Source organism: Hypanus sabinus, unplaced genomic scaffold (assembly GCF_030144855.1).
Source record: "Hypanus sabinus isolate sHypSab1 unplaced genomic scaffold, sHypSab1.hap1 scaffold_423, whole genome shotgun sequence".
Taxonomy (NCBI): Eukaryota; Metazoa; Chordata; class Chondrichthyes; order Myliobatiformes; family Dasyatidae; genus Hypanus; species Hypanus sabinus.
The window spans coordinates 128250-145575 of record NW_026781302.1 but is presented as its reverse complement, the minus strand read 5'-3'; the positions used below and the strand labels follow the sequence as shown (position 1 = coordinate 145575).

Here is a 17326-nt window from a genome sequence, read left to right as displayed (position 1 = left end):
GTTTACTTCAGGTTAGAGAGGGGTGTGGAGTTTTGAAATCAATGCCTTGCGGTGCCACCATCGTTAATTTACCATGTCCGGAGTGGTGAATCACACAGCACGGAAACAGGCCTTTGGCCGGCCATACCTGTTCTGACCATCCACTCACTGTCTACACTTGTCCCATTTATCAGCACTTGGTTCACAGCCGACTGTATCTCGGCAGTTTCAATGCTCATCCTCTTCGTAAATGTTGTGAAGGGACCTGCCTCCACCACCACCTCGGGCAGTGAGTTCCAGATTTCAGCCACCCTCTGAGTGAAAAATCTCCTCCTCAGATCCCTCGAAATTTATTCATCCAGTGTTTAAATCTATGCCCTCTGACTTGTAACCCTACTGTCCCAGGATCGTGGCTGATATGGGCATCAGTGAGGTCTTTGAATAGGTTCAGCATGGTAAGTTGCTGTGGAAAGTCAGATCACATGGGATCCAGGGAGAGCTGGCTCACTGGATGCACAGTTGTCTTGATGGTAGGAAGCAGAGAGTGATGGTGGGAGGCTGTTTATTGGACTCGAGGCCCGTGTCTAGTGGTGTTCCCCAGGGTTACACATTGCTGCTTGTCATCTATGTCAATAATTTCGTTGAGAATGTACAGTGTATAATTAGCATTTTTCAGCAAGTAAGTTCAAACAATTACTTGTATTCAGATAGTAAGTCTAGACACTCCTTGTCTCCATTTTGCAGTTGCTCTCCCCTTACCCCTTACAGCTGTGCCACCCTCCCGCATCATCCCCCTTCCCCACCCGCCTTCCCTCTCCACGCAGTCTTTGTTCTGATCCGCGACAGGTTATATGTTAACGATGTGAGGTGATATATTTTAAGGAAACCTGAGGGGTGTGAGTTCCAGATTTCAGCTACCCTCTGAGTGAGAAATCTCCCCCTCAGATCCCTCTAAACCTCTTCATCCTCTGCTTAAATCTGTGCCCTCTGATCGGTGACACCTCTGTCCCAGGATCGTGGCTGATATGGGCATCAGGGAGGCCTTTGATACGGTTCAGCATGGTAAGTTGCTGTGGAAAGTCAGATCACACGGGATCCAGGGAAAGCTGGCTCACTGGATGCACAGTTGTTTTGATGGTAGGAAGCAGAGAGTGATGGTGGGAGGCTGTTTATTGGACTCGAGGCCCGAGCCCAGTGAGGTTCCCCAGGGTTAACCCACATTGCTCTCATTATTCATTGATATTTGAATATATTTGCATTTGCACGGTTTGTTGAATTCTATGCTCTAGTTGAACTTCCATTGATCCTTTTACTATTGTATAGATTTGCTAAGTGTTCCTGTAGGAAAAACAATCTCAGGGTTGTATGTGGTGACATATGTGTGCTCTGATAACAATATTTACTTTGAACGTCAAACACTGCTACTTGTCATCTAGATCAATAACGTACAGGGTATGGATAGCAGGTTTGCAGTAAGTTCAAACAATTACTTTTTCTGAAAGATATTAAGTATAAACTCTCCAGTCTGTTTCCCTCTCTGCACTCGACCACCACCTTCCCTTACTGTCTTCCCTCTGTGCCCCGTCCTCCCTCTCACCCTGACATTGGACATACGTTCAGGGTGAAAGTAAATTATTTTCGGGGAATCTGAAGGGGAATTCTTCACTTGGAGTTTGGTGAGAGTGTGGAATGAGCTGCCAGTGGAAGTGGAGGATATGGGTTCGATTTAGACACTGAAAAGGAATTTGGGTGAGGACGTGGATGGGAGGTGCATGGAGGCTGTGGTGCAGGTAGCTGGAACCAGGCAGTAACAACAAAAACAGGTCAGCATGGACTAGAAGGGCCTGTTTCAGTACTGCTGCTCTGTGACCTGAATAATATTCTCATTTGTAATTTCCACAGTCAGTAGTTTGCTACTTATGAGTGAACCCAGAAATTTACTCAAACAAGAACTGAAAGACTGTTGGTTGGCTACAAAAAGTGTTTACAAGCTGTGATACTTGCCAAAGGGGGTTTTACTCAGTAACGACCATGCAGGGTGCCCAAACCTTTGCTTCGGGCCCTTTTCCTTTTTTGTTATTTTGAAATTGTAAAAGATGGAAATAAAAATGTAATCTTGCTTAAAATATATTTAAAAAGTGTCATCTTTAACTTTATGCCTTTTATAATCAAGTCATCTTTTACTCACTTATCTAATCACAGTAAAAGAAATTTTGAACAGGGGTGCCCAAACTTTTGCATGCCACAGTATATATCCTGTGCCTTCCAAAAATTCCAGACATTGCTGATCTGTTTTCGTCCCGGCCCATGTTTTTTTTAGATCAATTTTGAACAATTTTTTTCTCGTGCCCCTCTAATTCTCTTTATTCCACCTGACTTTAGCTTCTCCTTCTCTAATGTCAGGGTGAATTAGATCAGATTAAGATCACTTACCCCTAAAGGTTCTTTGGACTTAAGTGACCTAATTAATTCTGGTTTATTACAACACCCAATCCAGAATAGCTGACCCCCAAGTGAACTCAATCACGAGCTGCTCTAAAAAAGCATCTTGTAGGCATTCCAGGAATTCCTCCTCTTGAGACCAACACCATCCTAATTTTCCTAATTACCTGCATGACAATCCCCCATGACTACTGTAACATTGCCCTCTTGGCACGCATTTTCTATCTCCCATTGTAATTTGAGGACCACATACTTACTACTGTTTGGGGGTCTCTGTGCAATTCTCATCAGGGATTCTTTTTTACATTTGCTGTTCCTTAATTCTACCCACAGATTTTACACCTTCCTACCCTACGCCACTTCTTTCTAATGATTTCATTTAATATTTTACCAACAGAGCCACTCAACCCCACTACCAGCTTGTTCTTGGCTTCTTCTTTCAAGAAACATATAAGTATCTGGGAAACAAGAGGACCTGCAGTTGCAAGAAATCTAGAGAACTACACACAAAGTGCTGGAGAAGCTCAGCATGTCAGGCAGCATCTATGGATGGGAATAAACATTTCGGGCCAAGATCCTTCACCGGGACACTTGATACCCACATATCTGGAATATCAACAAGCAACAAAAATAGAAAGTACTGCAAAATAGGGAAAACCTTTGACAAAATTCAGTTCAAGACTTTAAAAAAAAAACTACCAAATAGAGCTCAATAACTAACAAATACAACACAGGCAATACACACTTTCATCAATACTGACATTGACTTCTTTTTTTATAAAAATATCTTGGTCCCATTTCAATTAGTATAATTTAGAAAGATAAACAATAACTTAAGAAAGCTTTAGAAAAGACTATTTACACTCAAACCCACTTAGATTAACACTACCTTGGACAGATGGAGGAAGGGAAATAACACACATGAAATAAAAAAATATCACAGAACAGTCAGATAAAACTTCTAGGTATATATGTTTTCATCAAAAATGAACTGGATTCAGCACTCCATGTGTGTATATGCAATTGTGATAAGAAATACAGACCGGAAATCTTAAATGACAGGCCAAATCAGAAAAATTAATCATCACTATGGAAGGAAATATTAATCAGTTGAACGAGTATGATCCTCCATGGGAGACATCCCAACGATCTGAGCAGATGAAATGGTGACAAAATTATACATTAATCAATACATTATTTCAGATAGGACAATCCATAACAACGATCCAGATATAATATTACAAGATAAACAAGCAGGAACATCTCCCTTAATAGATAAAGCATTTCCGAACACACACAGTTCCTCAAACAGTGGAGCACTTCAACACAGGTATTGTTCGTGTTATCAGTCAGACAAACAAAAGATTTTCTCTGTCAATCAGCTTCAAAATGTTTCAACTCTGACATTGCCACACCCCACTTCTGATTTCCTTCTCCTCGACTTCTTCACTCTGCAGAAAACTCAAAGGAAACCTCTTCACCACAGAGTTGTGTCTGTTTGGAATCCGTCACCACTGGAATATGGATCCAGTGGTGGATCTCACCACCCAGGGAGAGTGAGAGATGAACAACAGGAGAGGATTTAAAAGGACTGTCATGGAACTGAATCACTGGCAGCGTCCAGCTGGCTTGAGTTGACTCTCTACTGTACACTAGGTGTGTTATAAATTCAGTAAGTACCAGAGACAGAGTTTAAAATATAATTGATTTATTTGTCTCAGATCCAGAATATTAAACTCCAGTCCCATTAAAGGTGAATGTGCAGCAGAAGAAACTCCTCCCATGCCCAGTGACCAGGGTGCAGAACTGGGTGTGGTGAGCAGCAGCAATAATTGCAGAGTTCAGCACTGACAGTCAGTCTCGAAGTTGCATTCAGCAATGGTGATGGACAAATATCCAGCATGCAGCTCATTGAAACTTTCTCCCCAGTGTGAACCCAGTAGTGTGTCACAAGTCTTACATGCTGTAAGGTTTCACTGCTAATGTAAGGACCTCTCAGTAAAGTTTCCCAGCTGAGGTAATGGTTTCTCAGTAGCAGCAATGTTTAGGCTACGACTATGGGGCTATCCAATGACAGAAATGTTCTTTCTTGTGAGTCTGGAAGAGAGATTTTCATGGTCTTTTGCCAGGGAGAAATGAGAAAATGCAAATGGAGAGAGTGGGTCCTTTTTCTTTTTCTTAAATTTGTTTTCTTTACTAACCCTCTGGTCAAAGTATGAATTACAAAGCTCAATTGTTTAATCACATATTGTTTACTGTTATTTCAGGGTTCTGATTTGTAGCAGGGGACACATCACACAGCATCCATCCAAATGATATTTCTTAAGTTTAGCCAGGCTGGGGTCTATCACCCGTTATATTAAGCTACTAGCCAAAGCAAGAGCTACATAAGGTTAGTTCACTGAGTGAATTGGTTCCCACATTCACAGCAGGTGAACGGAATATCCCCAGTGTCAACAGTGATATACATTGGTTGATTTAGCTGAGAGAATTTTTTCCCAAAGTCTGAGCATGAAATTGGCCTCTACCCAGTGTGAACTCGCTGGTGTCTCTGTAGTTGATATGTCCGAGTGAATCCCTTCCCACAGTCTGAGCAGGTGAACGGCCTCTCCCCAGTGTGAACTCTCTGATGTACCTTCAGTTGAGATGACGAAGTGAATCCCTTCCCACAGTCTGAGCAGGTGAATGGCCTCTCCCCAGTGTGAACTCTCTGATGTACCTTCTGTTGAGATGACGAAGTGAATCCCTTCCCACAGTCTGAGCAAGTGAATGGCCTCTCCCCAGTGTGAACTCGCTGGTGTACCTTCAGATGAGATGACATAGTGAATCCCTTCCCACAGTCTGTGCAGGAGAAAGGCCTCTCCCCGGTGTGAAATCGCTGATGTATCTTCAGTTGAGATGATGAAATGAAACCCTTCCCACAGACTGAGCAGGTGAACGGCCCTTTCCCTGTATGGGCTGACTGGTGTAACAGCAGGTGAGATGACCGATTGAATCCCTTCCCACAGTCTGAGCAGGTGAACTGCCACTTGCCAGTGTGAACTGATTGGTGTCTCTGCAGGACAGATGATTCAGTGAATCCCTTTCCACAGACTGAGCAAGTGAATGGCCACTCCCCAGTGTGAACTAACTGGTGTCTCAGTAGGTGAGGTGACAAAGTGAATCCCTTCCCACAGACTGAACAGCTGAACGGCCTCTCCCCAGTATGAACTCGCTGATGTACCTTCAGTTGAGATGAGCAAGTGAATCCCTTCCCACAGTCTGAGCAGGTGAACGGCCGCTCCCCAGTGTGAACTCGCTGATGTAACTTCAGTACAGATGACTGAGTGAATCCCTTCCCACAGTCCGAGCAGGTGAATGGCCTCTCTCCAGTGTGAACTCGCTGATGTACCTTCAGTTTATATGACCGAGTGAACCCCCTCCCACAGTCCGAGCAGGTGAACAGCCGCTCCCCACTATGAACTCGCTGGTGAGCCATTAGGGTGGATGATTGAGTAAATCCTTTCCCACACTCTGAGCAAGTGAACGCCCTTTCCCCAGTGTGAACTGACTGGTGTACCAGTAGGTAGGATGACTGAGTGAATCCCTTCCCACAATCTGAGCAGGTGAATGGCCTCTCTCCAGTGTGAACTCTCTGATGTATCTTCAGTTTAGATGGCGAAATGAATCCCTTTCCACATTCTGAGCAGATGAACGGCCTCTCCCCAGTGTGAACTCGCTGGTGAGCCATTACTTCAGATGACCGAGTGAATCCCTTCCCAGAGTCTGAGCAGGTGAACGGCCACTCCCTGGTGTGAACTCGCTGGTGAGCCATTAGGTCAGATGACCGAGTGAATCCTTTCCCACAAGTTCAGCAGATGTCCAGCCTCTGCCCAGTGTGAACTTGCTGAAGTACCTTCAGTTGAAATGACCGAGTGAATCCATTCCCACTGTCTGAGCAGGTGAACTCCCATGTAAAACGATGGGTGTGCCAGTCAGTTAGATGACAGAGTGAATCCCTCCATACAGTCTGAGCAGGAAGGACAATCGAGTGAATCCCTCCCCACCGTCTGAGCAGGAAGGATGATCGTGTGAAACCCTTGCTGCACTTCTTAAATATCTGGACAAAGACAGCAAAACTGGTGAGTTGTGTTTGAGATTCCCGTAGACAAATTCCTTTACATTTTTAACCTGTAAAAAAGATTTACAAAATCCATCAATGGGGTAGGACAACATTTCATATGAGATCACTTGAGTTGTCAAGGTGTGATCTGACATCACACTGTTACAGTAAAGTTCATCCCAAGTTGGAGAGAGAAATCATCTTCTAACTGGGCAGATTGCTGGTATCTGAAATGACCATCAAACTCTCTGATGCTCCTCCTGTCTCTATAAGAATGGGGCATTTCTGCCATCTTCAATTGGTGACCTGGCTCAGTTTGACTCTCGCCATTGGTATTATTCCCTGTTCCAACTGAGTTGCATGGGTTGCTGGCCCCACAGTAACTGAAGCACTCTCACACAAATATCCGGCAGTGCATTTCTCGCACCCACCACTCTCTGTGTAAAATCTTACCCCAAAATCCCCTTGGTATCTACTTCCATGCAGCTTAAAATGATGCCCCCTCATGTTAGCCATTTCTTCCCTGGGAAATTTCAACTATAGAACCATGGAACATTACAGCACAGAAACAGGTCTTTTGGCCCTTCATGGCTATGCAGAACCATTTTTCTGCCTAGTCCCACTGACCTGCACCTGGGCCATATCTCTCCAAACCCATCTCATCCATATACCTGTCCAAGTTTTTCTTAAATGTCAAAAGTGAGTCCGCATTCACTACTTCATCTGGCAGCTCATTCCACACTCCCACCACTCTCTGAGTGAAGAAGCACCCCCTAATGTTCCCTTTAAACTTTTCCCCCTTCACCCTTAACCCATGACCTCTGTTTTTTTTTCTCCCCCGGCCTCAGTGGAAAAAGCCTGCTTGCATTCACTCTATCTATACCTATCATAATTTTATACACCTCTATCAAATCACCCCTCATTCTCCTACATTCCAGGGAACAAAGTCCTAACCCATTCAATCTTTCTCTGTAACTCACCTTCTCAAGTCCCAGCAACATCCTTGTAAACCTTCTCTGCACTCTTTCGACCTTATTAATATCCTTCCTGTAATTAGGTGACCAAAACTGCACAGAATACTCCAAATTCAGTCTTACCAATGTCTAATACCCCTTCACCATTACATTCCAACTGTTATACTCTATACTTAGATTTATAAAGGCCGATGTAACAAACATCTGGCTATCCACACGATCAACATCCCTCATCATCTTATACACCTAAAAAAGGCTCTAAACATAAACAAGGAAATTAGACATTGCTCTGAGGATTTGTTATAAGTCTACAAAGTTATGAGGGTACAGATAGGGTAAATGCAAGCAGCTTTTTCCACTGAGGTTGGGTAGGATGACAACCAGAGGTCATGGGTAAGTGGGGATGGTGAAAGTTTAACAGGAACATTTGGGAAAGCTCTTTACTGAAATGGTCGTGAGAGTGTGGAAAGAGATGCCAGCACAAGTGGTGAATATGAACTCGATTTCTCAATTAAGGGAAGTTTGATAGGTACCTGTATGGTAGGGGTATGGAGGGCGATGTTCCCAGTGCAGGTCGTTGCATTAGACAGCTTAAATTTTTTTTGGCATTGACCAGATGGGCCAAATAGCTTGTTTCTGTACTGAACTTCTCCATGTTTCTGTAACAGAGGAGCTGGCCAAACGTGTTTGGGAGGGAAAAGTTAGGAGTGACAACGTAGCAGCAATGGCTGGAGTTTCTGGGAGCAATTTGGGAGCTGAGTGACAGATATATCCCAAAGAAATGGAAGCATTGGAAAGGCAGGAGGACACAACTATGGCTGAAATGAGAAGCCAAAACCAACATAAAAGACAAAGACAGGACAAACAAAAGAACAAAAAAACTATTGGGAAGCTTCTAGGAACCAACAGAAGACGACTAAACAAAAAGTCAGATAAGCTCAGGGCTTGGAATGATGATTAATGAGTCAGTCATTAATGAGTCTTGGTAGCGCCCAGCAGTCTGAGACACTTAGAGGAACAAAATATCCGAGGTCTCAATATCTCTTGAAACCCAAGTTTCACTGTACCAGTTACCTTACCACTTTTATTCTGGCAGGCACATACAAACTCTACTCCCTCACTTCTGAAGAACTCACACTTACAAGTACTCCTTTGCTAGAAAAACCACCAGTCCCAATCCACACTTATTAGATCTTTCTGATACCATCAAAATTGTCTTTTCTCCAATTTAGAAACTCAAACCATGGTCCAGCCCTCTCTTTTTCCATATTTACTTGGAACCTTATGTCATTACGATCGCTAGATACAAAGTGTTCCCATACACGTCACTAATGCAAGATCATTTCCTAACAGCTTACCGCACACCTCTATGTCGGGAATACGACGTCCTGATTAAGAGCACATTTGACAAACTCTACTCCATTTAGTCCTTTTACAGTATGGGAATTCCACTCAATATATAAAAAGTTAAAATCGCTTACTATATCAATCTTTGTTTCTAAGCATAGTCTGCGATCTCTACAAAGTTTTTTTTTTTCTAAATCTCTCAGAGTGTTGGGAGCAACCAAGTCCCAATAATGGCTACAATATCAAATTCCCTGTCATGAGCTCATCGGGCTTTCCTACAATGCTTCTTGCATTGTGATATATACAGCTCAGCACGTTCATCATACCATGCTTAACCTTTTGTCTGCTGACTCTATCTGAGGTCTGAACAACATCTTTCTGGTGTCAAGAAAGCAACCTCTCCCTCAATGTCACAAAAACAAGGGAACTGGTTGTGGACTACAGAAGGAATGGAGACAGGCTAACCCCTTTTAACATCAATGGATGTGGGGTTGAGAGAGTGAACAGCTTTAAGTTCCTCAGCATAAACATCACCAAGGATCTCATGTGGTCTGTACATACCGGCTGTGTGGTACGTGGCCGTGTGCCTCTTTCACCTCAGACGGTTGAAGAAGTTTGGGATGGGGCCCCAAATCCTAAGAACTTTCTACAGGGGCACAATTGAGAGCATTCTGACTGGCTGCATCACTGCCTGATATGGGAACTGTACTTCCCTCAATCGTAGGGCTCTGCAGAGAGTGGTGCGGACAGCCCGGCGTATCTGTAGTTGTGAGCTTCCCATTGTTCAGGACATTTACACAGACAGGTGCGTAAAAAGTCCCAAAGGATCATTGTGGACCCATGTCACTCCAACAACAAACTGTTCCAGCTGCGACCTTCCAGGAAATGGTACAGCAGCATAAAAGCTGGACCAACAGGCTCCTGGGCGGCTTCTTCCACCAGGGCAACAGACTGATTAATTTATGCTGATACAATTGTGTTTCTGTTATAATGACTGTCCTAAGTATAAACTATTTATTGTAAATTACAGATTGCACATTTAGATGAAGAAGTAATATGAAGATTTCTACTCCTCATGTATATGAATGGTATAAGTCAATTCATTTCACCCGCTTCACCATCTGTTCTGGCATTCTGACTCCAATTCCCCCCTGCAAATTTAGTTTCACCAAACACCCTCCACTCCACACACTAGCAATAGCAAGCCTTACCACTAGGATATTAGATCTCTGCTAGTTTTAATTTCCGAACATTTGACTTTCCTCTGCCAGGTAACCCGTCCCCCCAACAGTTTGTAAAGTGGTCCACCTGTTGTTGTATGAGATGACCCCAAGAGTACTCTGTGTTGGCTATTTAACCTCATTCCCCTTCCTTACTCTCACCCAGTTTAATGTGTCCTGCACCTTGAGTGTAACTCACCTCTCTTGATGTTATAACTATCACCCCCTCCAACTACTAGATGATCCAGAATTCATCCATTTCCAGCTTCAGCTCCTTAAAATGCAGGGTTACAGGCTGCAGCTGTATGCACATCTTGTATGTGAGGGTATCAGGGGCACTGGAGGTCTCCCCGCCTTCCCACCAATGTACCGTCTAATTTGTAATGATCGGTGTGCCGAAACACCTTGTGCTGTGCAATATTTACCCACTGACAACAAGACGTGCACACTGAATTTTAAATAGGGAGGTATTTCTTTTAACAGCTAGCAAATCACTGTCGATAAGAACTTTGATCTCCTCTGGGTTTGATCGAGTTCATCTGCACTCTCACACAAACTATGTAACAGGCCTGTTGTGGGTTATGAAGGATTTTCTCACTAGAACTTTTGCAAACCGTCCATATGTGATTTGCTTGCTAAATGATACTTTCAAAGGTCAGATTTCCAAATATCACTCCCCACTTGCAAATTCTCCAGCAAATTTTGCATCACCACAATACTGTAACACCAGTTTCTGTATTGTATATAAATATTTCCCCTGAACCCTCTCCCAAGTGACAGATGGTGTTGAACTCAGTGATGGCAATGCCAATGAATATGAAGAGAAGGGCAGTAGTCTGCCTCATTGGAGTCTGGCACATTTGTGATGTGAAAGCTGCTTGTTGCCCAGGACAAAGGTGTTTGATATCATTACGTACCCAGAGAGAACGGGACAAAACATGTTCTCACCGGTAGAAAAGTGCAGAACTAGAGGAGGTAGCTCAAGCAACTGACACAAAATACTGGAGGAGCTCAGCAGGCCAGGCAGCATCTATTGAAAAAAGTCCTAATGCTGAGTTCCTCCGGCATTTTGTGTGTGTTGCTTGGATTTCCAGCATCTGCACATTTTCTCTTGTTTGTGATCGGAGATAGAACAAAGGTGATTTTCTCAACTGCTGATGTAAAAGATTTTGTTCCCTTTCTCCGAGTTCCTAATCCTTGCATTTTAGATAGCTGGAGCTCAGCTCTGTCTGAGAGATCCATCGGTTCCCATTCCCTTAGCGGCCGGAAGCTCCCCGGGGCCCGTGTACGGATCGCGGGGCTGAGAGAGAGGGAAGAGAGCAGGACTGTCCCAGGATTGCGGACTATGATGTCCAGAGTTCCCAGCAAATGTCCCGCAGTCGGTGTTTAAAATAGCAGCCCGGAAAATCATTCCTACCTTTACCGATCCTCCGGAGGTCCTTTGTGTACGGCGCGCATGCGTGCTATTCGGTGACGTCATCGACCTTGATGCCTGCACTTTTGATCGTTGCTTCAGAAACAGCGAAATTTTAAACTCAGGGCTTTATGGGTAATCGCGGTGCCATTAAACTTTCCTGCTAGCACCGGTTTCATGTCCACACCTCAGGGTTTTTTTTTCTGTGTAGAGAACTCAGCAGCTGTTTTAACGTGGAAAGCGGCTCCCAAAAACAATATACTCAATATCAACAGGCATTCTATTTATCTAATGCCTCTCGTATAACCCTGTTACAGAGGCAGATATAAAACACAATAGATTCCGCAGTTGCTAGAAACACACACACACACACACACACACACACACACACACACACACACACACACACACACACACACACACAATGCTGGCGGAACTGTGCAGTTCAGGTAGCAACTAAGCAGAGGAGTACACAGTCTAGGCATGCTGAAGGGTCTCGGCCTAAACGTAGTCTATTTATTCCTCTCTACATTTGCTGCCTGATCTGTTGATTTCCTCCAGTATTTTGCAGAAATTAACCAGTTTTTTTTTTCAATCAAGCAGTTTCCAAATGTGTCTGATCTTTCATTCGTAGCCACATCCTACAGGTTCAGTTTCTCTTCTTCCTCCTCCTCGTAAACTCCAGGCCCCATCTCTTTCTGGAGCCCCAAATCCCTGACTGGCAACTTGGTTTCTGACTCTGCTCCATTCACTCGCTAGTCTGCTGTCAGACTTCAGATGTTCATTAACAACCCAGCAGTTCGAAGCGAAGACCTTTGAAATTAGTGAGAATGACTGAAAACATTGAAAAGAGCGGGGAAGAAGGAGTTTAACCAACTTCGTCCGGAGCCCTGAACAACGTCACAACCACAGTGAGCTCATCGTCTTGTTCAGCCCGGGCAAAAATCATGCAGGGAATTCATGCAGGTGTATAAGATGATGAGAGGCATTGGTCGTGTGGATAGTCAAAGGCTTTTTTCCCAGGGCTGAAACGGCTAACACGAGGGGGAATAGGTTTAAGCTGCTTGGAAGTAGGTACAGAGGAGATGTCAGAGCTAAGATTTTTAAACAACAGTGGTGATTGTGTATGGAATGCACTGCCAGCGACGGTGGTAGAGTCGGATAAAATAGGATCTTTTAAGAGACTCTTAGATAGGTACATGGGGCTTAGGAAAACAGAGGGCTATGCGATAGGGTAATTCTAAGCAGTTTAGAGACTAATTTACGTGGTCGGCACAACATTGTGGGCCAAAAGGTCTGTAATGTGTTGTAGATTTCTGTGATTCTATGGAATTCAAGGGGAATTTCCTATCCCACGGAGTGGTGACTAGTTGCAACCTGTCATCTCAGGGAGAGCGAGAGGGGAACGGCAGGGATAGATTTTCATAAACTGATACGGAACAGAAACATGGGCTGAAACCAGATGGGCCGAGTGCCCTCTCTAGTGTACATAGTGAGTGTAGTGGAGACGGTAAGTACCTGACACACGGGATTTGATAAAACTGATTTATCTTTCACAGATCCACAATATTAAACATCAGTCTAGTTTAAGGCTAACATCAGCAGAACGGACTCCTCCAATGCTCAGTGACCAGGGTTCAGTCCTGGCTACGATGAGCAGCTGCCTTCAGTCACCGTGATGGTTAAACATTTAACACGGAGCTGATTTGAACTTCCTCCCTGATGTGAAGTTGCTGGTGTTGCAGCAGCTGGGATGATTGAGTAAAACTCTTTGCTCACTCCGGACAGAAATGTGGCCTCTATTTATTGCGAACTCACCGGAGCATCACAAGGTGGGTTAACTGAATGAATCTCTTCACACACACGGAGCAGGTGAACGGCCGCTTCCCAGAGCGAAGCTGTTGGTGTATCTGCGATGTGCCACTGAATCCCTTCCAAAATGAGAGCCAGTGAATGACGTCACACTGCTAAACGTCATGGCGATGTATCCAATCAGATCACGGAGATGGACACGTGCTCGCGCTCTCCTTGCAGCGAGAGGGGCGCTGTCTTCTCCAGCATCTCCGTCTCCACTTTCAAGGACCGGTGGCACTCAAGCGCTGGTGACCTGATAGATACAGCGGAGCTAACGTGTTGTTGTGTTTGATATTCCTATCGACAAATCCTTTGAATTCTTTACACTGTTAAAAGTTTACAAAGAATGTCAGTGGATGAAAGACAACATTTCATTTTTCAAAATGATCCTGAGGCGAGCGGGGTAATTTAGTGAAGGTTTATAGTCTCTGTTATAAAACGCAGCCATGACTTTTCTTTCATACTTAAAACGTTCGCTTAATGCCCCGGGCAAATAATCTTCGACCAGCCTTATCTTATCTTCTTCATCATACCTAACCGACGATATTGGCGAACTATGGTAACCTTTGTTTGAAAGTCATGAAAAACAATGGTCACAGGTCGAGGTTTCTGTTGAGAAGAGGAGTTAAACACCGGGGCTCGGTGTACCCGGTCTATTCCAGGCGGAGTCTCCAAAACGTCAGAAAACAAACGAGCGAACAGCTTTGGAAAACATTCTGAAGGTCGATTGCCTTCGACCAACTCAGGAAGACCCAAGATTCGTATATTGTTCCTTCTTGATCTGCAGTGGCGGGTTCCAATCTGCTATTTCAATTTGTTGACTACACTGCATTGATCGGCCGAATCCCAAATAACGAGGCAGCCTACAGAGAAGAAGTCATCACCCCGACACAGTGGTGTCAAGAAAACAACCTCTCCCTCACTGTGACAAAAACACAGGAGCTGGTTGTGGATTACAGGAGGAATGGAGACAGGGATGAAATTCAACATTTCCCAGTCTGTTATTGACACAAAATGCACATTTTAATATTGATCATGACACAATGTATTTTATATAACGTTATACATTTAGGTATTATAATTTGTAAAAAAAATAAAATAAATATCTCTACAAAGCGAATACATTTCCTTTAATGGTCTCCAGGAAACAACAATTTTCCTGATGGAATCCACTTACTTTTTCTTTAATCGGTCGTATTCATGCTGTGAAAATGATTTTACCTAGATTTTTATATGTTTTCCAAAATATACCTATCTTTTTAACTAAAAAAAATTCGATCAAATTGACTCACTTATTTCTTCCTTTATTTGGAACAATAAATTAATTAGTATCATTTACAAAAATCTGAAAAAGATGGTGGACTTGCACTTCCTAATTTAAGACTGTATTATTGGGCTGTGAACATTAGAGAATCCTGTTTTTGGTTATATTGTCTTGATAAGAACTAAAATCAATTGTGGGTTGATTTGAAATTAAAAGCAGTTAAACAATTTCATTTAACTTCAATATTAGGAGCTCCATTACTTTTACAGCTCTTTAAAATTCCAAATTTAAATTTTTACACGGTTATTAAACAATCTCTACGGATTTGGGTTCAGTTTCGTGTTTTAAAAAATTTTAAACAATTTAAGATGACTAGTTTTTTACATCGAAACTTCTCATTTATACCTTCAACAACTGTCCCCATTTTTCTCCTATGGAAAAATAAAGGGATCCTTTCTTTTACAGATTTATTTTGTGATGGCCGATTGATGATCTTTGAAGAGTTAATTAACAAATTTTCTCTCGCTCATACACATGTTTTTCAATATGTACAGTTTTGACATTTTTTACAACATTATTTACCTAAGATTCCATGTTTACAAGAATCTGATTTGTTGGATGCCATTTTGAAATTGAATCCCTTTGTGAAAGGTTCCATTGGCAGAATGTATCATTTATTTTTGTTACCAAACGAGAACCTATCACTAAAGATTAAACAAGATTGGGAGAGAAAACTTAATATGACCTTTGTTAATGAAGATTGGCTTCGAGTTTTTAAAAATGTAAATTCCTCTTCTGAATGTGCCAACCATTGTTTAATTCCATTTAAAACTGTTCACCGTTATTACTTAACAAAGGAGAGACGATCTAAAATATTTCCTAGTATAGACAAATGCTGAGATAGATGTAAAACTGAAGTAGCTACTTTGTCACGTATGTTCTGGTCAAGTTCTTCATTAAAATAGTTTTGGAAATCTTTTATTTCTACAAGTTCTAAAGCTCTGAAAATTAATTTACAACCTAATAGGTTGACTGTTCTATTTGGTAAAGTGCCACATCATATTCAGGGTATTTCATCTTCAGATCAACATGTAATTGCATTTGTTACTCTACTGACAAGAAGGGCTATTTTATTATGGAAAGATATTTCTTCCCCTACATTCATTGAATCGTTTTCTCAAGGAATGTTATGTCTTAGTTTGGAAGAAATACAAGTAGAACTTTTGATCCTCGATTCGATTTTGAGAGAAGATGGGGTTCTTTTGCCAAATATTATCATTTAATTTGAATGTTGCTGTATGTTTTCCGTCCAATTTTATTTTTTTTATAAGTGTGAAATGACGGTTGATGATTCTTTTTAAAAAAATTTAGGTAATGGTCAAACGTATTGCTCCGGAGGGTTCATTCCTAATGGACTTTTCCCCTTTTTTTCTGGTTACTGGGTTTTTTTCCGCGTTAGATGGGACACTTTTTTCCCTTATTTTTCTATATATATATATTTGTTTCCATTTTTATATTTTACGATCAGTTTTTTTTCAGCTTTATTAACTGTGTACATACTAATCTATTGACGTTTTGCATCATTATATAGCTGTAGAAGATTAAGCATCAATAAAAAAGATTCTAAAAATGAAAAATGAAACTGGCAAAACAATCACTAGACATATGGTGCAGAGTCACGTCGAGTTACATTGTGAGGTCGAGTCCATTTTATCATTCATTTAGCTTGTAACTGTAGACAGGAAACCGTCCTTGAGCCGGGCGTGTCGCACTTTAAGGCTTTTGTATCTCTTCCCCGATGGGAGAGCGGGTTTGCAGCAAGAATGTCCAGGTAATGTGAGGGTCTTTGAGTACATGGCCTGCTTTTCCGAGGCAGGGGAAGAGTAGGAAGAGTCCATGGAGGGGAGGCTTGTTTCCCTGATGTTCTCTGCTCTCCAAAGTTCTCTGCAGTCATGGGCAGAGCAGTAGCCATACGAAGGCGTGAAGTATCAACAAGAAGCTCAGAGACCTCGGCCTTCACCCTGCCTTGTGTAGCTAGATCCTGGACTTCCTGTCAGATCGTCGACAGGTGGTAAGAGTGGGCTCCCTCACCTCTGTCTCTCTGACCCTCAGCACACATACCCCACAGGGGTGTCTCTTTGCCCCCCTACTTTACTCTCTGTATTCCCATGACGTGTCGCCACCCACAGCTCCAATCTGTTAATTAAATTTGCTGAATACACTACACTGACTGGCTGAATCCCAAATAATAACGAGGCAGCCTACAGAGAAGACGTCATCACCCCGACACAAGAAAACAACCTCTCCCTCATTGTGACAAAAAAAGAGGAGCTGGTTGTGGATTGCAGGAGGAATGGAGACAGGGACCAAATTCAACATTTCCAGACTGTTATTGACACAAAATGCACATTTTACTATTGATCATGACACAATGTATTTTATATATTGTTAATGATATAAAACATATTTAGAGATTGTTACTGACAGAGCATCGTATAATTTGTGTTCTGTGTGTTATGTGAATGTACTTGCGTGTGATGCTGCCACAAGTCAGTGTTCCTCTGTACCTGTACCTTCCCGTACTTGTGCACTTGGCAATAAATTCAACAGGACCTGAGAAATCTCAGTGAAATTTGATTAGTGATGATCATCTTGCCAGCTCGGTAGGTCGAATGTATGAGACTGTACACCGTTAAATGCAAAACCCTGAACAGTGTCGATGATCAGAGG

General features: G+C 42.6%; 1 protein-coding gene across 1 annotated transcript; it reads right to left on the bottom strand.

Annotated features, from left to right (window-relative positions):
* Positions 1–4292: 4292 nt before the first annotated feature.
* LOC132388845 (zinc finger protein 229-like) lies at positions 4293–11508 on the bottom strand. Its single transcript, XM_059961267.1, has 2 exons — positions 11482–11508; positions 4293–6591 (listed from the first exon to the last, which is right to left on the bottom strand). Exon 2 carries the CDS (start codon positions 6233–6235, stop codon positions 4946–4948), a length of 1290 nt encoding a protein of 429 aa, XP_059817250.1. The 5' UTR covers positions 6236–6591; positions 11482–11508; the 3' UTR covers positions 4293–4945.
* Between the last annotated feature and the right edge of the window lie 5818 nt (positions 11509–17326).

Excerpts from the sequence above, each read along its gene's own strand:
- LOC132388845 (XM_059961267.1), bottom strand. The coding sequence starts at position 6,235 with ATGGCTCACCAGCGAGTTCACACCAGGGAGTGGCCGTTCACCTGCTCA.